The sequence below is a fragment of the Protopterus annectens genome, chromosome 5.part0 (genome assembly GCF_019279795.1).
Source record: "Protopterus annectens isolate FY-2018-M chromosome 5.part0, PAN1.0, whole genome shotgun sequence".
NCBI classification, from domain to species: domain Eukaryota; kingdom Metazoa; phylum Chordata; order Ceratodontiformes; family Protopteridae; genus Protopterus; species Protopterus annectens.
In genome coordinates, this window is record NC_056735.1 from 737,111,508 (window position 1) to 737,135,806 (window position 24,299).

General features: G+C 40.2%; 1 protein-coding gene across 2 annotated transcripts in view; it reads left to right on the forward strand.

Annotated features, from left to right (window-relative positions):
* Nucleotides 1-24,299, forward strand: part of DYNC2H1 (dynein cytoplasmic 2 heavy chain 1) — a 6,555,988-nt gene that overhangs the window by 5,574,521 nt on the left and 957,168 nt on the right. For both annotated transcript variants that reach the window (XM_044072582.1, XM_044072581.1), the window contains 2 exons: nt 3,727-3,837; nt 18,455-18,610. In XM_044072582.1, coding sequence (XP_043928517.1) covers nt 3,727-3,837; nt 18,455-18,610 — 267 coding nt within the window. The remainder of the gene's footprint in view (nt 1-3,726; nt 3,838-18,454; nt 18,611-24,299) is intronic.

Below are 24,299 nucleotides of genomic sequence, written 5' to 3' on the forward strand. Positions count from 1 at the left end.
TACATACTTCTCTGCCACTCCCGACTTCCTCATACAATACCACAACTCCTCTCTGGGCACCCTGTCATATGCTTTCTCTAAGTCCACAAAGACACAATGCAACTCCTTCTGACTTTCTCTGTACTTCTCCATCAACACTCTCAGAATCGCATCTGTAGTGGTCTTTCCTGGCATGAAACCATACTGCTGATCACTAATCATCACCTCCCTTCTTAACCTAGCTTCCACTACTTTTTCCCATAACTTCCTGCTGTGACTGATCAGTTTTATCCTTCTGTAGTTACTACAGCTCTGCACATCACCCTTATTCTTAAAAATTGGTACCAAAACACTTTTTCTCCACTCCTCAGGCATCCTCTCACTTTCCAAAATTTCATTAAACACTCTGGTTAAAAACTCCACTGCCATTTCTCCTAAACACCTCCATGCTTCCACAAGTATGTCATCTGGACCAACAGCCTTTCCATTCTTCTTCCTCTTTATAGCTATCCTTACTTCCTCCTTGCTAATCCATTGCACTTCCTGATTCACTATCCCCACATCATCCAACCTTCTCTCTCTCATTCTCTTCATTCATCAGCCCCTCAAAGTACTCTTTCCATCTGCTCAACACACTCTCCTCACTTGTGAGTACGTTGCCCTCATTATCGTTTATCACCCTTACCTGCTGCACATCTTTCCTAGCTCGGTCCCTCTGTCTAGCCAGTTGGTACAGGTCCTTTTCTCCCGCCTTAGTGTCCAACCTTTCATGTAACACTTCATACGCCTTATCCTTAGCCACCACTCTCTTTGCCATGCACCTCATCTCCTTATATTTCTGTCTACTTTCTTCATCTCTCTGACAATCCCACTTCTTCGCCAACCTCTTTCTCTGTATACTCTCCTGTACTTCCTCATTCCATTCTGCTGCTGTGGTCATTAAAAAAATGACTTTCTCTGGGGGGAAAATCTGAGGAGTCTATAACAGAAGTGATGCTTTTGGTTCTTCTTGGCATTTCTCAACAGAGGACAGATCCATCAGTTTATGTTTGTGGAGCACGGAGTGGTCTCCTGACATTAACCTGAAAAAAACAAGAGAAAAATCTACAGAGCCTTGGCAACATTTCAGGACAGCTTTGTGCTGAGTCATCTTCTAGTTAACACAGACAGTATTATTATGATTTGGTTTACCAGAAAAGGGGACACAGAATCCCCTCAACTCTACAAGGAGAAGAATAATAGCATTCATCCTGTGCCAGAAGATAACAGGATGGTCTAAGGATCTTTGGAGTCAAGACCTGGGTTTCTTTCCCTGTGATGATTGCTGACTTATAGTATGCACTGTGCGGCTACCCCTGGAAAGAGAGATGTTGTTTAACCTTTAGATCTTGGTGAATTTGGATTCCCTCTTTCTTTTCAGAAGAGTCGGTTGCAGCATTGAAGGCATCTTTTGGTCTTCAGGTGGTATTGGAGGTTATTAACATATCCTCCTTGAATAAAGCTCCTGGTGCAGATTAATTTGTAAGGAAATGGGATAGAGCACTGATCTACATAGAGCATTTTTAAGGCCTGCAGGTGCACAACTCAAAGAACAACAGTAACTATATATATATATATATATATATATATATATATATATATATATATATATATATATATATGAGGACTTTACCAAAATTATAAGCTAAATGAAATAATATATCTAAATATGTGATGGTTATGGCAAATGCATCACAAATGACTATAACATTATTGACTAATAAAGTTTTGTTTGACTAATAAAGTACATTATGCAAAATAGTTATAGTTTGGAAATTGAGAATGGTGAGAGGATAAATAGGAGGATAGCAAGGTAAATGTGAATGAAAGGAAAAAGGTGAGTAAGGCAGTGGATATAGTTAGGAAGAGAATGAGAAGGCTGTGATTTTAAGTGCTGAGGACTTGTATTATGCCAGTGGAAATTGTTACATTTAGTTGATGATGCAACTTTGTTTTGCTTTATTTTTTTTTTTTTAGTTGAGAATGAAAGTAAGGTTAAAGTTTAATACCTCAAGTTTGATGGTAGGGATTCTGAAAGGTTAGGTGTCATGATTGAAAAGGCATGATTCACGTAAATAGTTGTTATGAAGGGGGGGTGAGGGAGGGCCTCGTTGAAGGGTGATACCAAAGGACATAGGTGGAAGATCTGATCGTAAGATGACCAGCTAGGGAAGGGGAGAAGTTCTGGCTTAGAAGCATGAATAGAAGTGACACAAAAAGTTTGAAAATATCTGATTGTCGATTGTCTTAAATTATGCTGTAGAAGTGCATTTCTCCATCCAGTCATTTAATTGGAGATCGAAAGTTTTTAGGTTCTTAAACTGTCTGATATGTAGGGGAAGTGTGTTCCATAGGCAAGGGAGGCACTGTGTGATTAATTTACCCCTGATTAGGGACATGTTTGTATTTTGACATGGAACTGGGTTTTGGAATGGGTGTTAACTGAGAACGACTTCTTTTTAAGGTAAAGGAGGTTGTAGAGATTGTGTTTGATATAGCTTGGAAGGCAAGGCACAGATCACCTCACAGGAGTTGGTAGGCCATAAAAAGTAAGGACTTTTTTTGTCCAAATAACAGCAGTTGTTTAAACTTTACTTCCTTTTTATTTAAATGCTGAAGCATTCCTAGTGAAGAGAATTGTTTTGAGCTGCACATGCCAAGTGAATATTTGTATTCTTTGATGCGGTGAATAAAGAGAAAGATTAAAGAGGAGTAAGGATGGCTTAGGATGTAGGCAAGAACCTAGAACAGATGAGATGAAAAAGGTAATAGGACATTCAAGATGTTTTGACAGTACTGGAAATTACCTGCTTTAAGGATTGCTTGTTTAAGCTCCTAAATTATGGATTACTGTATCAGTATCAAGATGAATTCCATTTATGCAGTATTGTGCAAGCACTCATCTTACCAAAAGTCTGTTCTACATTTCTTTGCATTTATGGTGAATCTGTGTCTAGAGAACTGGCTATTAGTGTGGTATATATAATTGGTACTGGGTGGTTTGAGGCTGTAGAACTTTTCAAAGTGCAGTGGAGCAGATGGAGTAGATATTAATGGGAGAAACTTATTGTTTTTTAAGGGAGAATGTTCATTTTGGGAATCCTGAATATGTATGTGATCGCAATGCCCTTCATTTCTGAATTGTTGTTGCAGTTTGGAGCACAGCCCGTAGAATTTAGCAAATATGTAGTGTATTGGGTGGTAATGGACTGCAGTGATAGATTGGGAGATGTTTGTGTATTAACTTTTTCTAAAAAAAAATGTATTGCTCAAGCAATGACTGACAGCAGAGTGTTATGCTGATGGCTACTTTGTAGCTTGGGAAGTTTGGAAAACACCAGCATGCTTGTCAGTCATTAGGAGCTGCTCACTGTTTTGAAGTTTGACTCCTTGCAGCATCCAGAATATCTTCTCTGACAATCATTGAAATGACTTTTGAGTACAGCACATCAGGTAACAGAGATGAGTCATGAAATAAATTTGCTATTTCAAGTTTTAGATTTGAGTCGAGGATTAGTAGAACTGTAATGCTGAGTAATAACTATGCAAAGTCCCCAGCTGCTAGTAAGTCAAGGTGTTGCTTGCAAATATGCAAATTGTCATAAAACTGAAGGATTAACCAAGTGTTTTCTGTGGGTACATAGTTAATTCAGAATGATTGTGATAAACATCTGTTGATACTAAATTATGTCACCTTTTTTTTTACAGGAACTGAATTCACTTCATCCAAAGTCTAACTTTCGTCTTTGGCTCACTGCTGAAATTCATCCAAAATTCACTCCCATATTGCTTCAGTCAAGTTTAAAGATCACATATGAGGTAAGTTGATTTCTGTGGAAAATTGATTGATTGCACAGCATATGTTTCCTGAATAAACAGCGTTAGTAGGCCTCACTGTTCGAAAGAGGGCAGATGAAGTGTTCTTTATTTTTTATTAAATTTTGTATTTCATTTTGAAATATGGTCCATTGTTTGTACAGACGCACAGTGCAACTTAGGAGCATGCTCTTCCTAAACAGTTAGTCCCCGGATCTCAAGTGGAAGTTTAGTGGAAAATTGTTTGAAATACAGATGTACAGGATTACATTGAATTTTATTAAGAAGGGTCAACTAACTAAAGTAACTTCCAGGTTTCTTTTCAGTCTAAATTTTAAGTGCCTTCAGAAGAGCCTTTCAAATCCAAGAACTTCACTGACATCTATGGGTTGTTTCCAGAAGTTTCTTATTCTGTACTCAAAACTTGGTGTTGCCTCCCTCCTTCCACATAATACATGCATACATAGTACGTGTGTATACAATATATATGTACATATTTGTCTTGCTGTCTGCCCTACCCTATGGATTTTAAAAAGGTGCCCTTTATTTTCAGATCTCCCTTGCAGTCATAGAACAGCAAATTTTTTAGAGGCGTATTCCTGTCAAAACATGGTATTTAGAGATATATGAAGTAGACATTGCTTTAGATAGTGTATTTATTTGTTTGCTTGTTTTTTTTTTTTTTTTGTTAAATTGGTGAGTGGACTGGTACAGTACACTTCACAGCCATAACCCAGGGACAAAGACAGAGTTATAACTAAACATACAATGATCAGTTCAACAAGACAGCACAGTGAATATAGTCAGCTAACAGCCATAAAGAAACAGTGCAAAACAATTGGCAGAAAAGTAATTAAACTAAATACAGAATCATAAATATATACATACAGACAATAAGTATAACCAAAGACATCTTCAATATTAGGCTCAAATGATGAGGAGAGTTGATGTTTAGTCACCAGTTAGTAGCATGTACTTAAATTTATGATCTGATGCTATCCTTATTATTATTCATCACAGATGGGTTTTGGATCTGACCTCACATCCAAACTGGCAACTGAAGGACAGATCCAGAGCTGAAGCTCCTCCCCTTCCCATGATCCCTTGCTGGCTTACAACCCTAGATCTTGTTTGCTGTGGAAATGCTCGAACATGATTCTAGTAGCTCAAGCAACCATTTTCAGATAAGTGACTTTAGGTTTCTTTTTTTTTTCTCCCTGTCCTATCTGTTAGTTGTAATATTATATTTTCCCCATCTCAGTTTAGGATAGTTACTTGGGTTTCTCTCTGCTCATCCGACCCCCCCTCTCGGATCAGAGCATTCCCTGTGAGAAGCCATTGGTGTTGAGCATCCCTCTCTTGCCGACACTGTCATGGTCTTTGGCAGGCTCTGTTCCAGTGCCCTCAGAGCTGGCTGCTCCTCGGCCCTGCGAGGGCTATGCGGATTCTCAGGGAGTAGGGTCAGAACCATAATTTTCTGGCCATTCCCTCCCCTTGGGGGCTTCCGTGCTGGACAGCTCAATGCCAGTATCATCTGGAGATGTTGGTGCTGTGTCGGAGTCCCTCCTTCCTTCCTGTATGGCTGCGGACATGGGGGAGGAGGGGGGATTCATCCAGCCCATCGAGATTCAGAGCGGTAGAGAGGACCTTCTCCGGCTGGGCAGTTCTCTCCTTTATCTGTAGGTCCTCCCCAGCTCCTCTCTTTTTCCAAGAATCAGAGGGGTAGTAAGAAACTTTGGTTCCACAGGACTCAGTCCTTCCAGGATGCTCCTCAGGAATCCTCTTCAACCAGCCAGGGTAGGGGATTCAATGGCAGATGCCGATCTAGAGGTAGAGGAGGTCAGCAGAACCAGGGCTCCTGAGGACCCTTCTCGGAGATGCCCACTCAGCATTCCTGAGGTGCTGCCAGCTCCCTGGAGGCAGTCGGGGGACGACTCTCTCTTTACCCACTAGCCTGGAAAAGCATCATCTCAGATCAGTTAGTGTTGAAGATCATTTCCAGGGGTTATTTCATACCCTTTTTTCAGCCCCCCCCCAGTTTCAAAATCTCTCCCAGATGTTCCAACCCACCAAAGGGAGTTGGCCCATGTCAAGGTCCAAGACCTTCTTCAGAAATGAGCCATCCAAGAAGTCCCCAGAGGACAACAAGGATCTGGAACTTACTCTTGCTTCTTTTTGATGGCAAAAAAGACTGGGAACGTGTCCCCCATTTTTGACCTCAGCGAACTGAACCTGTCAGTCAAGAAGTCCAAGTTCCAGATGGTCACTGTGCAGTCAGTTTTGGCTCTTCTTCGCAAGAATGATTGGATGTGCTCAGTGGATCTCAACGATGCATATTATCCTATCAAAATCGACAGATGATCCAGGAGATACCTGCACTTTCGGTTAGGCACCAATCACTACCAGTTCACAACCCTGCCCTTTGGACTCACCACAGCCCACCGGGTGTTAACCAAATGCATGGGGAGTGGTAGCAGCTCATGTTTGGCTACAAAGATTCCACGTCTTTCTGTACCAGGACGATTGGCTCCTCATGGCCCCCACGAGGCATCAACTGTCTATGGCCTCCGACTATACTCTTCACCTCTTCCACAATTTTGGTATCACAGTCAGCCTAGGGAAGTCAAATCTTTCACCCTGTCAGAACCTGGAATTTACCTGAGTTCTTCTAGACACAGAGTCAGAGACTGCAGCATTCCTTCCCCGCAGGGTTGAGATAATTCGGGACCAGGTCCTTCAGTTGCTGGCGCTCAATCATCCCACGGCCCACTTATTTTTACAGGTGCTAAGCTCAATGCCAGCTGCCATCCAGCTAGTGCCTCTAGCCAGTTATCACATGCAGGTCCTGCAGTGGACCCTGGCGATTCAGTAGTCAGCTTAGGTGCACCCCTTGCCCATGACCATCAGGATTTCTCAGGTGTGAAAAAAACATCTTGCTTGGTGGCTTCAGACTCGGGATCTATTTATTGGGAAGCCCTTTTATCTTTCCCAACCCAAGGCCATGGTGACCACGAATGCCTCCCTGTTGGGGTGGGAGGGGGTATTTTCAGAGAAGGATGGTTCAAGGCATGTGGTCCCCTGTAGAGACCAAATTGCACATAAAAGTCCTGGAGATTAGAGCACTCATTCTAACATTGCAAGCCTTTCAGGAGTGTCTCCCTCTCAGGACTATAGCAGTTCAAATGAACAACATGGCAGTGGTCTAGTACTTCAGCAAGCAGGGGGGAACACATTCGTATCCCCTGTGCAGAGAGGCCATGAGTGTGTGGGAAAGGGCACTGTCTTCCAGGCGCTTTCTTCTTGCAATCCACATACCCAACAGTTCCAGCGTGTTGGTCGAGAAACTCAACAGGTCTGTCCTGAGTTCTCATTAGTGGTCCCTGAATGTATCAGTGGCACATCAGATATTCAGCCGTTGGGGGTCTTCCTTGCTGCAACTTGTTTACCTTTTCTTTCATCCACAAATGCAGCAATTACTTTGTCCTGATCCCCCCAGCAGTGGAGTCCCCCAGGGATGTTCTGGTTCACGACTAGCTGTTGGGACTCCTGTATGCTTAACCTCCATCTCCTTTCATCCCCAAAGTTCTGCAGAAAGCCTGATGCCGGAAGACTCCTCTCATCCTCATTGAACCCTTTTGACCTCGACAGCCATGGTTCTCCCTACTTTGGTCTCCTCTGAAGTATCCTTCTTGGATATTGGATACCATTCTGGATCTCATTTCCCACCCTTGGGAGTTTCCTCCACCCAATATTCAGTCTCCTTGGCTTAACTGTATGGTTCCTCCAATTCCAGTGATCCTTTCCCAGTCCAGGCTTTCCTCTCCAGTGAAGAATATTATCTTAGCCTCTCAGAAACTGTCTACCAAGAAGGTATATTCTAGCAATTGGAAAAGGTTCCCCATTTGGGGCAGACAACGAAACCTTGATCATTTTCAGCCCCTATTCCTGACATTCTGCTGTTTTTGACTTCCCTTTTTCAGGAAGGTGCTAGTTTCTTCGCAATTAAACTTCAGTTGGCGGCCATCTCAAATTTTCATTTGAACAAGAGTCCCACCTTCTCTTCCAGGCTCTGTAAAGCCTTTCTCAAAGGGGTATTTCTTCTTAGATCTCTTATCAAAGATCCCCCCCCCCCCGTGGGATCTCACTTTGGTGTTGCAGTCTTTGACATAAAAGCCCTTAGAGCCCGCTGCATCGTGTGATCTCAAATTTCTGTCATGGAAGATGACCTTTTTGGTGGCTGTTACTTAGGCCATGAAAGTTTCCAAGCTGCAGGTTCTTAGCATCAAGCCTCCTTTTATGGATTTTCAAAAGGATAGGGCATCTCTCAGAACTAATCCTTCATTCATTCCCAAGATAGCGTTTGAGACCAACCTTAACCAATCTATTCAGCTCCCTGTGTTCTTCCTTAATTGTTCTAACAAAGGGGAATATTTGTTGCATTGTTTAGACATCCATAAGCAATTACATTTTTATCTTAAGAGGAGCGAAGAATTTCGAAAGTCAGATCAGCTCTTTGTAGCCTTCTCTCAGGCCAGAAAAGGTTTGGCATGTACTAAGGTATCGATTTCCTGTTGGATTCCCAGCTGTATTTCCTTCATTTATGACAGCAGGCACATCAGTCTTCCCAAACCGGTTAAAGCTCACTCTACTAGGTCTGTGGCTACTTCTGCATTTTTGACTAAACTTTCATTGGATGAGATGTGCGCTGCTGCTGCTTGGTCTAATCCTCGCACCTTTGTTATGCATTATAAGTTGGAGTTGATATCTCGGAAGCGGGCTTCCTTTGGTTCCACTGTGCTCTGGCATATCCTTCCACAAGGCCTCCCAGGGTTCATAGTAGCTGGGGACTCTGACCCATCTGTGATGAATAATGACACAGATAGCATCAGATAAAGAGTTGTGTACTTACCATAACTTGAAATCTGTGCTATCCAGTGTCATTATTCATTGCATTCCCACCCACCTTTCAGCCTTCTGAAGATCTGGTAGGTATGGAGGGGTGTCTTCCTTTGTGGACTGGTTTAGTATTATAGGCAGTTCTGACAGCTGTTCCCTTATCCAGCAAACTTGATCTGAGGTTGTAGGTCAGCAAGTGTTCATGGGAATGGGAGAAGCTTGAGCTCTCTGGACCTGCCCTTCAGTTGCCGGCTCGGATCCGAGGTCAGATCCAAGATCCATGCATAATGAATAATGACACTGGATAGCACAGATTCCAAGTTATGGTAAGTACATAACTCTTTGTATAGGTTGCTATAAAATACAACCAGTATCTTTAAAAGAAATACAATTGCAATCATGTGCTAAGTGAGATTTCAGTTTTTTTTGTATTTTGAAAAACGTAAGACCATCAGTGACTGTAATGTGATTGGGCAAATAGATGCAAGTGGCTGGGACAAGTTTATGAAAAGATGTTCATCATTAGGTCACTGTTGCATCATCCTGCCAAGGATATAGCAACCAGCCAAAAATCCAAAGCTTTAGTAGGATACCTTCCACATGTCTCAACTGTGAAAGGACTCAAATGGAAATCATGACAAGCATGTGATGCTAGGTTTTCCCTTGTGGAAGGCTTCAAGAAAAAAAGCAAACAGAAAGAAATCTGAGAGCAGTATTCTTTCCCTAACTGGACAAGTCCTAGCAATTGTTTTCTATCAATGACTAACAAGCAGGCAATCACCACCATATGAAATTCAAACAGCTGAATAGATTATTTTTTCTTGAAACTTATAAAAGAAACATATAATCAAAACAGGCAACTTCTTTGGTGAAATCTCAAGAAAGTAGAAATAAACCAAAGCTCTGTTTTTGTAGTTGCTACTACGATACAGTAAAACAGTATCATGTTATTTGGTTGTATTACTGATTCTCACATATTAAACCAAAACCCAAACTGTAGAACTGTAAGAACATCAAAAACAAAAAAGCTTAGACACCTTCTACCTCCAGGTATGATTTTTATTGAAAAAATAAGTGGTTTTGTCCACTTGTTTACTGCAGACTTCTTCAGATTAAAAGAAAAAAAAAAAAAAAAAAAAATCTGTTTTCCTAGCACCAACTTTTAAATCTTAAAGACAACACTGCTATCTTGTGGTTGAATGGCTACATTACTTGTATTAACTAAATAATGTAAATATTGTTGTTGTTTGTCTTTTCGGCTTTTCCCGGTTACAGGTCACCAGAGCGGAACTCCAGTCCGCTAATGATTGGCAGTAGATATTGTACATAACAATATTCCCTCTAAAATTATTAAAATGCTTCCATAGATTACATAAATTTCTAAAAATGATAATATTATAATGTTTCAAAATGGTCAGTACATTCATTAAGTAGTTAAAATCTAAATCGTGGACCTTCTGTCGACGAATATGTTTTTGTAATGGAAATTCTGTTGTTAATGCCTGGGGGGGTAAGTTGGTTCTTAGTAATAATTTTATTTACTTCAAAGCAAAGTATTTTAAACAAATAAAGGGGGTTACTATGGGAGTTTCAGCAGCCCTGGTCCTGGTGTTTGCTAACATTGTGTTGTGGTGGTGAGAACAATTTTGTATTTTCTTTCCTATATAGTGGTTAAATTAGTTCTTATTTTTGTTTTTTGGATGATGCATTTATTGTATGGACTGGCAGTTTTTTGATTATTGATGAATTTTTACAGTATTTAAACCAAGGTACTATTTTTTTTAACATTCAATGGCCAGTACAATAACTAATCAATAGATTTTCTGGGTGTAACGATATCCAAACATACCAAACATGTATGATTTGTATTGACAATTTTTAGAAAACAGATTCATTCGAACAGTCTGTTACATTTTAACAGCCATCATCCTATATGGCAGAAGAAGAATGTAGTAAAAACTCAGTTTAATAGACTGTCTCACTTGGTGTCTAAGGACAACATGTTTGCTAAGGGAGTGAAAACATTAAGTATGATGTTTAGGGTTAGGAATTATCCTTTGGAATTTGTTGAAAGTATAATGCAAGAGACAATAACTGAAAGGGAAGGTCATTATAAATCCATACTGAAATGTGGTTTGGGAACAATGACAGTGATGTGATTCTTGTTTCAAGTGGGGACACAGGGCATACACTAGAGCATGTGTATGTAGTTTCAACAGAGCGAATAAAGATGCCAAGAACATAGTAATACACAACTGGGTTAGATACATCAAAACACAGGGGTTGGATGAAAAATTGGGTCAGAATCCCACTGTAGTGTACAAAAAATGAAGTAATTTAAAGAACAAATTTGAGAGTACATGTAACAGGAAAGGGAGAAACAACTTGGCTGCAAAAGGTATATCTAAATGTGACGCCTGCAGCCAGTGTACGTTTATACTTGAAAGTTATACTATTGGTAACTACCCAAGATTCATTTACCTGAATGGCAAATTCATTTGCAGCACTCCAGGAGTAGTTTATTTAGCTCAGTGTCGTGCCTGCCCAGGTTTCTACATAGGAGAGACTGTAAATGCATTAAAACTTAGAATTTATCGGATTACTATCAAAATCCCAAAGTTGATTAGCATGACCGTTGATATTGCTGACACATAACATCGACCTCATGAATATTAGATGATATGCTCAACACGTCAACATTGAATATATATGTATGTACGCAATTTTGGACAGTCAACCTTTGCAATGGTGGCGTTATGACTGTTGAATATCAAAATATCGAGCAATCGCCTGTCGTGTAAGTGAAATGCAATCTTTTGATAGTAATCCGAATTTATCAGCATGATTATGCAGTTAGAAAGGACATGAATAATGCATTATACAAGCATTGTAAGTCGTATGAAAATTTCAAAACCTTTTTAATATTGGAGAAAATACCGCACTTCAAAAGGGGAGGTGATTGTGAATACTTTCTAGAGAGACAGGAAATACATTGGCAGGTACTTTTGTGATCGTGATTCTCACAAATGTTTGTGTTTTCATTTTCTGTGCAGTATCCATTTTTCCCATAATGCAGGAAGATGAAGATTCACCAATGATCAGTCACCAAAACTACAGTACTTCTGATCTAGATTAGTAAATTTTGTTTGGAGAAATGGAAATTTTTAATTAGATTAGGCCAACATACTAAAATAATCTCTACTTTATTGGAGATAAAGGTCAAAGGTGACACAAAACCACATACAAAGGATAAGCCAGTGTAAAAAATATACAGTGGATATAAAAAGTGTACACACCCCTGTTAAATGCCAGGTTTTTGTGATGTAAAAAAAAAATGAGACCACAATAACTCATTTCAAAACTTTTCCAACTTTTAATGTGACCTGTAACCTGTACAATTTAATTGAAAAACAAAATCTTTTAGGGGAAAATTATAACAAATAAAAAACATACAATAAGCTGGTTGCATAAGTGTGCACACCCTCAAACGAATACTTTGTTGAAGTACCTTTTGATTTAATTACAGCATTCAGTCTTCTTGGGTAGGAGTCTGTCAGCATGGCACATCTTGACTTGGCAATATCTGCCCACTCTTCCTTGCAGAAGTGCTCCAAATCTGTCAGCTTGCGAAGGCATCTCTTGTGCACAGTCCTCTTCAGGTCACCCCACACATTTTCTATTGGATTTAGGTCTGGACTCTGTGATGTATTTTAAATTAATCAAGATTAAGCATCTCACTCAGTTCACTCAGCCAGACAAAGCAGTGTGCATGCATATATACTCTATGACTCGTGATGCACCCTCACTTATCATATCAATTTTTACTGTTTCTGTGCAGTAATTAATGGTCCCTAATGTTTTTATTTAACACACCTTTATTGAATTATCACTTGTGACTTAGGTAAATTTGCATTTATACAAAAGTAATCAAACTTTATTAAAATAACATTTACAAGCATTATACTTCACATATGTTGCTATATATCATATAACCTAAGCAACATTACATAAATTATTCAATTCCTGACCCTTATTTAAACAACAAACAGATTTGTTAAACTGTCACTTATGACATAAGCAAGCATACATTTATACAAATGAAAACAAACACCACCAACACAATTCAGACACTTTTCTTGCACAGATGATGGTCACCAGAAAAAAAGAAGAGTTTTCAGAAAACATTTTTTTTAATTCTACCACAGCTGCTAGTTAAAAAGGAGGAAGAACCACTAAGCAGACTCCAAATAATTTAACCTCAGGTAGATGGCAAGTGTCGAAGGTGCAATGGGGAAGAGAGACATAACTGGGAACATATGTTTTGGCAGTGTAAATAGTTGGCAGATTGTAACCTCAGGTAGATGGCAAATGTCGAAGGTGCGATGGGGAAGAGAGACATAACTGGGAACACGTGTTTTGGCAGTGTAAATAGTTGGCAGATTTAAAAAATTCCCAGTACTTGTTCAGAAATATTGGGTGAGAAAACTAGGGAAATTATTTTTTGAACTGAGACACAGAATCTGAACTGCCTACACATAGTAAAGCCTTGTTAAGTTTAATCCTTGTGGCTGCCAAAAAAGCAATTACTAGAAATGAAAATCTAAACCAACTACACTTGAAGTATTGAATGTTGTAAAAGTGACAAAAGAAATGGAAGATGCATCTTTAGAAAAGGATAGGAACAAATTATGTAGAAACAAATGGAAATTTTGGGAACAGTGCATACAAGATAATGTTTTGGAGGAGGAGTGTGGTTTAAAGGAAGGCAGAATTTGAACAATTAATGCTGGATTGATGATAATTGTATAAAAGAATATGTGATGTTTAATGTTTGTACCTGTGAAAATGTTAACATACTGTTTTCGTTTATGTAAACAAATGTACGTTTGCTTGTGTATTAAGTGGTAATACAGTAAACATTAAAAAGAAGGAAGAAACAGCTACTCCAAAATAAAATGCAAGTCCCAATGGGAAAAGAATCCTTTACAGGTGGCCAAATAAATGACCCGTACAGGGGGCCAAATGTAAATGTTTCATCTCCCAAGCTCCTGTCAGAGATTTGGGATGCATGGCTAGGCTTAAAAAGGCCCTTGTGGTTGTTAGTCTAGTAAACACCTATGAACCGGTAAGAAAGGCACTTTCAATAATGTCAGCGACAATAAGTTAGAACTCTGATGAAAGTCAGATACAGTAGGTAGGTGTACTTTAATGGAAGCACAGCTTACCCCATTATCAAAGACATGCAAAAGATAGTCTAAAATTGTCATTAATGGAACTGGGAATGCATCCAAACCCTTAGGAGTGTCCAGTACAGAGAAACTTGTGCATTTGTATTTGTGTATTTTTCTAGTGTTTTACCTCTGGGCAGAAATGAGAATCTGCATTACCCTAGCAGGGTATAAATAGTTTTCTGGGCATTACTAGAACAGGAATAACCACATGGTTAGCCATAAGGAATGAATGCCCAAGTGAGAAAAAATATCTTAATTCTACATATATGTATAAACATTGCACTTTTACACCCTGTCTCCATCCCAGCAGCCCAAGATCACTGTGTATTAACTTTAAACCTGCTTTTGCTTGGCCTTTCTTGTCTTGTTATACTGTAAAGTCTATATGTCTTGCAACTAAAAAGTACTTATTTACTTTAATATCTTTAACACATACAAAAGTCACTGAAAAGACTCTCCCCACATTTACAATACCTGTGACTAAACAATCCCCAAATGTGCTTTACTGTACATAACATGAAGTTTATACTATGAAATGTTGTATACAAATGCTAATAAGAACAAAAGTTTTTTTTTTTTTACTTATTTACTTTTTCCCTTTTAGTATCCTTTTAAATATTAATGATATAAAGCAGAGTTATTGCTTTACAGTTCACCCCCAAGTATAACAAGGTCAGCAAAAGCCCAATCTTTTCTAGCAAAGCCGTATTTCATAGATGTGATTGATGTTGCATAGTGTCCTAATTTATTCACTAATTTCAGTGTTGCTGATCATCTTCTTGTCGGTCGCCATCTTCCAACATCAGACTCTGATTCAACTCCAGTGTATTCTTGATTCTTGTAGTCAACTCTTGTACTTTTTTCTGTCTCTCTCAAGCATTTCCCTTTGGAACATTGGACAAAGTTGCACTGTCAGTCTGTCGATGAGAAGAATAAGAAACAGAGTCCCCCCTCTGTTCGCTGGCTGACTTTTTTTTTTTGAATAAACTTTTTTTTTATTTCACCTTACCTTGTTCTGCACCCAAAAATGTCTCTGATCCTCCAGGAAAAAATATTAAGAAGACAGCTGGAAAGAGCAGCTTGAATTTCACACCTGCCTGTTGAGATTCCCTGATTGATGGAATAAATTTGATTCTCTTCTGACTGGTATATGGTAAATAATCATTTTCCACAAAACTTCCGCTGCCTCCAATTTTTAATACTTTTTTTTCTTTTGCAGTTTTATCAGGATAGGATTACATCTTTGCTTATACAGGTCTTGGCTGCTTTCTCATGGCCAAGGTTGGAGTATACACTTTATGTGCCCTTTTAGTTAGCAAATCTTGCTGTGGAATACCAGTCCATGTTCTTATTTGTGCTTTCATAATGCAGTCTATTTCTTCCAGGTTCTCTGGCACAGCAGAAAATCTCAGACTTTCTCTGTGTGTTTAGTCTTCCAGCTCTACCATGTTTTGAAACAGCTCTTGACAAGTTTCATACTCAGCCAACCTTTTCTTCATTTCAGACTCTGATTTTTGCAGTTTTATCAGTTCATTTGAATAGCTAGTTAAAGCTTCTTCTATTTTTTTCCAGCCTTCTGTTATTTGAGTTGATGTACTCCTTCATTGTTTCCTTATTTTAATAACTTTTGAGTACATTTGATTTCTTTTTTCCTGCAAATTACTGGAAGCCATCTCTTGTACCATAGCTGAAGATTGAACTGCTTCTTGCTGAATAGCTCTAGAATTCTTCACAAAGTTTCTCTTCACCTTTTCTGGTTGATTTTCTTTCAGGTTCTCTGCATTTCTTCTTTGCTAGCATCCAGTCAATGTACTTACTAGCCAGTAACTGAATATCACTCAAACTTTCAATATCACTGGCTGTTATTTCTCAGTTTCTTTTTTTCACACTGGAAGAGCTGAAATTAAACTGTTGATCAATATACAGCCATCTTGGAAGTCTGCTTGCCAGAACCTCTTTGAGACCATCCAGAAGACATTCTGTGTGGCCTTGCCAAGCAATTCCTGGGTCTTTGTTTCAATAAGTACCATGGCTTCTGCCTTCCTGGCCTCATCGCACTTGTAGGCCAAAATGGGAAGTGCCCTTGGCAGTAATTTCATAGAACGCCTGTTTCTTCAACTTGATGGTGTCCTCACCACCATTGCATCCTAGGGTGGCTCCTTTGACAAGTACTAACCATTTTTCAGCTGCAGCTCTGTTCCTCGTTTTCCTCAGCTTTTAAGGTTTTGAATAAGATCGTTTTAGACTTCAGAACCCTTGCTTTTCCAGGTATCCAGTGGTTGCTGTTCCAGAGGGTTAGGTTGAACTCATTTTGCACAAAGGCATTTTCAAGAAGTTATGACCACACTTTTAGATTTCTTGGATCTGTCTGTCCTCCTTCCTGGCCACCTGACACATGTCATCACTGACTAGTGACCACTTGACTACTCAGCAGTTCTTCTGATTGCTCATTGTCCAGAACATATATCATTAGGTCTGATTATGTGACTCCAGAGTTGGTCACTAAGCATTAGACTGAAGTTTTTTGGTACCCAGTACATTTATGGACATTGTTATAGTAGAACAGTGTTTTGTTATTGGCAAGCCACAGCTAACTTGAAAGTTCAGGAACAATTCAGCGCTCGGTATAGATTAGGAAACCTATTATCCTTTTCACACCCTACTTAAGTATATCCATTATTCACCAGGTTATTATTCATCAGTAGACTAACCAGCAAGGATATTGTTTTTGTGTCTGATGTAGACTACTTGAAACAGCTATTTTTGGATAGAGGGTACCCTTTGAAATTATTGTCTGAGATTATGTAAGAGGTGTTTGTACTTAGACACAGTAAAGCATTGCCCATTTTAAGAACCATTAGTCTTAGCCCACAGAGTTTAAACAGTAAGATCGACAGAGATACCAACAACATTTGTGCTGAGTTCAAAAGTTCCTTTCCTTTACCCAACACTACTGATATGGGCATTATTAAGCACACAATTATTACAACTGGAAAATTATTATGGGCAATAGAGAAATGGCTGAAATGTTGGGTGACAGTCCAGCCTTTACTTTCAAAACGTCTATTAATGTTAATTATTATTAATTATTATTAATGTCTTTAGTTCAAAGACCTAAAACTTTTGACAAACCAAATGAGTATGGTGTGGGTATGTTTAAATGTATTAGTTGTAAGTATTGTCGCTTTATAGCAAATTGCTCCAGTATTTATATTGATGCCATTCTAAAACCATGGTAGCTAAAGAAAGATTCAGCTGTGAGTCTAAAGGGGTTGTATACATTGCTCGTTGCAATTCTTGTCCTGGGTATTATATTGGGAAAACTTTACGAAATTTAAACAAGAGTATATGAGCACACATTGGCCATCCATAAAAGAGACCTGAATAACACTTTGGCTAAGCATTCCATTATTTGTAAAGATTTTAGAAAGTTTAGTTTTTTTGTACTTAACAAAATAGATTTAAACAATTTGGTTGGTAGTTATAATGTTTTGTTGGAATGTTGTGAAGCAGAGTGGCAACTACATTTGCAATCTGACACCAAACCAGGACTAACTGAACATACACATTTAAAATGCTTTCTTTCAGCACTGAGGCTGTAGATCTCCTTTGCATTTAATGAGAATTTGTATTATTTTTTTTGTTTACATTGAATTTTTAATAACAGATGTGTACTGAGAAAGGATTCATAAAGATTATTAATGTTTTTGTGAACAGATTAGTTATTCATTTTTAATGTTAATATTTATTAGTTAATCATGCTTTTTCATTTGTTTAAAATCATGTGACCTGTGAGCAGTCTTTTTAAATTTAACTTGGGAAGTTATGTTTTATTTCTGATGAAGTTCTTTTGATTTATGCAATAAAGAGAACAAAAGCGTTAAGTTTCACAGTTGTAGTGTACTCCCTTCCTCTTATTTGATTACTTACTCACCAGGTTAGCATTGAAGTCTTCCAATACAACTTCTTAGTAATTGGGTGTATCCTGCCATGCACCCCATCCATGATGTATAAAAAGCACAAACATACTCTCAATAGGTCTTTTGTGCATGTAAAAGCAGAGGACATTTTCTTTGCTGTATCTCGTAGATGTGTTGAGGTTGAGTCTATATCACTTGATCAGCTCGTCACTTCGTGAGTGGCATTTCATTGAAAATGTTGTTCATCAAATCCCCCCCCCCAGTAATCATATATACCAACTCTGAGATCACACTACAGTGGGGAAAGGGCAAACTTCTCGAGCCTCACAGTACTGCGATCTCATTATGAACAGTTCGACGATCGGCCTGTTAGATGTAATTGCACTGAAGATGTTCGATGAACTGATTTTTCAATTAACTGATAGGGACCTGTGGCGGTTACCCTGTCACCTGGTATCTGGTAGTAGTAAACTTAAAAAAAAAAATCAAAGAAAAATATTTGATTGTAAATTGTTATGAGCTGTTTATACTAATAAAGAATGTATTGCTGGTTATCAAATCTCTATTTTCTAGGCTCCCCCTGGTCTTAAGAAGAATTTGATGAGGACTTATGAATCCTGGTCCCCAGAGCAAATTAATAAGAATGGCTTATTGCCACGATCTCACTCTCTTTTTTGTTTGGCTTGGTTCCATGCTGTTTGTCAAGAGAGAAGAAACTACATCCCTCAAGTAAGTAATCGAAGAAAATGTTTCTCAGTCTGTGTTCATTTTGGCATCTTTGTGTCACAATATTGTTTTTTAGGCATGTAATTGCATTTTGTGACCCAAAAGACCTGTTGGTGTTTTGGAGGAGATTTTCCCATGCGAGTAGGAATGAGCTTCTCTTTGAAAACTTGGTGCAGAAAGAAATCCCAATAAAATCTAAAAAAGTATTCAGCATAGGTTACTGGTGTGATGAAGATACAAGCTACAGTAATTGGCACATTTAGTCCAATGCTAATCTTAGTTTGAATTATTTTTGTGACTAAAGTATTCTGCTGATGTAGCTATACCTGCATTGCTGCCTGAAGTAAATGGGCAGGAGTACTCCTGGAAATGGCAACAGTTAAAATTGCATTGAGCAGCATTAGGGCTAACTCACCAAACTTCTTTGAGCCAGCATTAGCTGAAGACTACCCCATCATGACATGAAGTAGCGCACACATAAATCAGTAGAAATGAACAGTCTGTTATTCTGTCTTATTGTTATACTGGTGCAAGAATTGTTATAACAGTTGACCAACAAATTTGAGTATGAGAGAAAAGAAAACACTAAGATACAAGTGCCTTGTGTGTTTAAATCCACAGTATAATATTTACCTGCCATAGTAGCTGGACATTTTATTAAGCAGCTAAGCGTCAGTTGTTTAAGCCTCTTCACTGGTATACATTTGATTAGTTGAGGTTGGTTTAATTGAAATCCATTGACTTTGGACCTGGAAATGAGTGAACAGCTTTTTCAGTAGGTAATGTTACATCAAGATTTGGTTTGGAAGTAATTGTATTAATTAGGACAGTGTAGGGGATGCATCTCCTCATGTAAAAAAATCTTTGTGAGTTGTCCTTTCAGTTTTCTGTCTGTGAATGGAGAAACGTTGATGAATCCATCCATGTTCCCCTATTTGCCACTATCTTTTAAAATGATAAAGAAAATGGAGAAAGACAATGTGTTCCCTGATTCATTATGTTACTTTTCCAGAGCTTTCATTTCTTTCCATTAAAAACATAAGGGCTAGAAAAAAGTGGAGCACTGAAGAAGTTCATTTGACACTCGTACTTCGTAATTCTGAACATCTAAGCAGATGATGTCTCTATTATTGTCATTTCTCACTTCTGGGATTTCTCCTGCATAAAAGATTTACAAGTTTATCTTTTTTGTAGCTGTTGTTGTTTGTCAACTTAGATAACTGTAGAAGGCCAGATATGTGTTAGATTATGTTTTGAGTTTACCGTCACTAACTGCCATCATCTCTATGATATCAGAGTAGTGAGCAAGCTACATTTACTTCTGCCATTTCTCTGTCCACTTCTGTATGCTTAGTGTTTTACAATGGTCAACACTAAGCCATAGCTTACAGTCAAGGCATATATTTATTTTCCTGACTCTTGGTCACTGTATTACATTGTAAAGTTTCTTCAGAACCTTTTGGCAGCCAGTATAGTTGTAAGTTAAGTGTCATCTCTGCATTTATGGCTCCTTATTCAGAGTCTTTTCCCACAGCCTGCAAACATTTGGTCTTTAACTAGCTCGGAAGCTATCAGAGACTCAAGATTCAGTGGATCTTATTGCATACCTTGCCACTTAATTTTATGCACAGCTCATAGATTACACCACACTGCAGTTTTCCATAATGGGGTTAATTAAGGTCAGCAAATCGATCATGAGTCTTCTTATATGTCACCTTTCATCCCACTGCCTCTTCTATAACAGTGGTCATTCATCAGTAAAGCAGTGCACTTTGCATTATCATCACCCAATGCTGACTCTTTCCACTCTGCTTATATAACTTGTGTTAACAATGAACTGATGAAAGCTAGCTTAATATTGACCTTCATTCTTAGATGCTACCTACTAGAAGACCACTGCAAGGAACCAACTAAAACCTGAAAGTATAATTCTTCATTGTCAGTTTTCCCAAGTGATTCTTGCAAGCCCAAGCATTCTAGATACTCGTCAAATTAACCTGAGTTAGTGACAACGGTGTCCCTACAAGGAGTTATCCTTTGGAATATTACTGCACCTGATGAAACTTCAGCTTATCTTGTTTTTGGTAGAAGAATATGTTCCAGTATAGTATTGTAAATATTCTTACCAGGGCCCCAGAATAACCCACTCTAGTTCAATTTTCAAGTGGGGAATTACAGTCAAGGTTTTGCTAATTATATTTAATTTTTAAAGCATAAAAACAAGAATCAAATTACAAAAAAGCAACAACAACAAAAGAAATACAGCATTTGATAACTAGCATTAGGCTGCATTAAAAATATTCTACTCTGCATGTTGTTAAAAAGTAAAAAAAAAAAAGGGGGGGGGCAGGATCCAATCACAAAAGCCATAACCAATGATGAAGGCCTCTCAATACAACAAACAAAACCATAGGCATTGTGTATACAAAATTTACAATATATTGAACAGCATGTTATCATAAAGCATATGAGCCATTAAGATTTTGAAAAAAAATCACTTTTTATTTAATGCCTTAATGAGATTATAGTATGCCTATGACAACGTTATTTAAAACATGGGCTTTCATGACCTTTGTAGATTATCTGAGCTTACCTCAGTTTGTCTTCTGATGACGACTGCTGTCATTGCTTCTCAAGACATTGAATCATCTGAGTTAGAATACTTTAGAGCATGGAGGCCTATAATTTCAACATTTTGTTAAATGAAATATGTATCATTCCCTTCAGAATGAACGTACTATGTTTGGACTTGGCTGAATCTGTGCCAGGACTAAATGTTGATACGATAACATATGTGCTAGATAATTGTTGCCCTTAATAGCTAAGGTACTTGAACTGTATACTTTCTTGCCAGACTAGTACAGCATTCTCCCTTCTCAATCAGAAATGTGTAGAAGTTAGGGTAGCTTTAGCGTGCCATTAGTTTCTTTAGCTGTTGTAACAACTGATGTAATGTGATCCTATCTCGCCTACATTCTCTACAGATGGGTTCAGAGCCGATCCTCTGCTCCGACTCGGCCGCTATACAATAGAACGCAGTCTCTTATTGGCTGAGTTACCTCATATCCCAGGATGCACCACTACTGCTTCCCCAGATCTCGTTTGCCGCTTCTCAAAGCATAGACGTGGTCTCGGACTTGGCTGAGCTAAGTATCTCTTAGTCAGAAATGTTTCTGTCTAATTTTTTGTCAAAACTTACCCAAAAGCTGTTTTAACAGCTACTTATTGTTGTGTGATTGTGTATTGATATATTCTTGTGGTAAAATTGTGTTTGTTTTGTGGTAATTAAACGGTCCCGTTTAAGTTAGAGGGGCCTAGCCCTATCCTAGGCATTTTAGTTAGAGTCTAGGCTGTCTTGTGTGAATTTTGTTTTGGCAGTGTGTGTATTGTTAATATAGCCACGTCGAAGGAACATAGACCATCAGGATTTTAAAAATTTTCTAAATGTAGCTATAAAATGTCCCATTACGGACGACCATTCTTTATGTGTTTACTGTTTGGGCCCGAAGCATCTCCAAGAATCCTGTAGCGTTTGCCACGCCTTTTCCTCTCACGTCCTCCAAGAGAGGAAAAATAAGTTGATTTTGAAAGGGCTTATTACCCCTTCCTTTGAGGAAGCCCTATCTTCTTCTTCTTCACCTTCGAGGAAGAAAAAGTCTTCGGCTCCGACCAGCCCGTCGGATCCGGCAGCAAAAAAGTCACGGCAGGCTTCTCCGTCGGCTCCACGGACTTCGGAGCCGAGGTCGGAACGGTCTGCCTCGATGTCTCCAGCTTCGACTCCTCTGGCTTCGGAGTTGAGAGCTCGGGCGTCGAGAGGCGAGTCATCTCCATCGGCTCCACTGCCTTCGGAGCCGATAGGGGTTGCCCGCTCAGACTCTCCCCTTCGGTGCCGAAGTCCACATCGGCTCCGAGGGAAATTGCAGTGGTAGTGGAATCTCCCTCGGCGCCGATACTTCTCGAACCTATACGGAGCCGGTCCCCCAGTCTTTCGGAGCCGGCGGAGAAGTCGACTCGGACCCGGTCGGTCTCTTCTCGGTCGTCGAGGATGTCCGATTCGGATTTAGACAGGGTGCTTCAAAGGCTTTTTCAGTCTCCAGTGTTTGCAAAGTTGATCTCGGCTCCAGCCCAGTCGGCTCCGGAGCCGATCTCCCATCCTGTTATCTCGATTCCTCCTCCAACAGCCTCGGCACTGTTGGAGTCGGTGTTGGTGAAGCCGGTGGAGGTTATCGGGTCGGTTCCGACCCTAACTCCAACCCCGTCCTTTGGGTCGGGGTTCGGTACGCGGACCTCCTCTGTCGGCCCCGGGGGGGACGCTTCAGGACCGATCCTTTCGGTTCCGAGCCTCCCTTTCGGTGCGTCGGCTGCGGGGGTTCCGACTGCTGTTGTGGCCTCGGGGGTTGAACCATCCCAGGACTCTGGGGGTCCCGCCTTCGAGGCCATGAGGAGTGCCTTGGCCAAATCCTCTGTGGCCACTTCTACCATCTCACCACCACCTTCCCTTGGCATGGAGACTGGCGCCTTTGCAATCCCCCTGTCTCACGACAACGGAGCCCCTGGGCCTGAGGTTACCCCCATTGGGGGTTCCCTTCTTCCTGGAGGTCCCTCCGAAACGCTTTCGGAGGAACCTCCGAGGAAGAAACAGTGTAAGAGGAAACACGTTGACTCCCCTGATGAGTCTCTCACCTCGGATACCGACCTCGATGATGCGGAGGGGTCCCCCAAGTCGTCCTCGGATGATGTCTCCTTTGCGGACATCTTGGAGATCCTTAAGCAACGAGGCGACTGGCAGTCCAAACCCCCTTCTGCTGAGGAGTCGGTTTTCCTCAAGGCCTTCGGGGCTCAGCCCTCCGCCTCCTGGGTGTCTCCGCCCTTCGATGAGCTTCTGGATTTGATCTCTCAAAGGGCGTGGGAACACCCGGATTCTGTTGAACCGGTGCCAGCTCGCCCCAATAAATTTCTTTCGGCTCCCCCGGATAAGGACTTTCTCTCGAAAGGCGTGGCTGTAGATGCCATGGTGGTGGCATTCTGCCACCCAGCAAGATGTGGCAGAGGCTTCAACGTCCGTCCATCCTCCTAATAAAGAGTCTAGGAGCATGGATCGGTACGGCAAGCGTACCCTTTCTTCAGCGGCCTTTACATTAAGGTCTCTGAACTACTTGACACATTTCACCAGACTGCAGAGGGATCTGGTCAAGGAGCTTTCGGATACCCTCTCTGGTAACTTACCTGAGCAGTTGGCCCAGACGGTTAACTCACAGTTGGCTACCCTGTCCTCATTATCCAACTCGTCCATGAGGCTCATTTGTTATGCAGCCGAAGGAGCGAGCAGAGCAGCTGGAACAGGTGTTGCTCTACGGAGACAAGCCTGGCTACGCCTGTGTCACTTTGCGGAGGCCTTTAAGTCTTCCTTTGCCGACGCCCCCTTTGATGGGTCCTCATTGTTTGGACCCAAGGTAAAGGACACATTGACTCACTGCGAACAGGAGGGTAAGACTTTAACTGCCGTAGGGGCCCGGTTTTCCACTCCCTTCAGACCTTACCCCAAGGCTCGAAGAGGGGGGAAAATGTGGTTCCGTAAGTCTCAAAAGCCTTACTCGTCACAGCAGAGCGATTCCCCTTCTAGAGGCAGAGGAGAGGGAAATTTTTCAGGGAGACGCCGTCCCCGAGGCGGCGGAGGCCCCCGCAACACTGG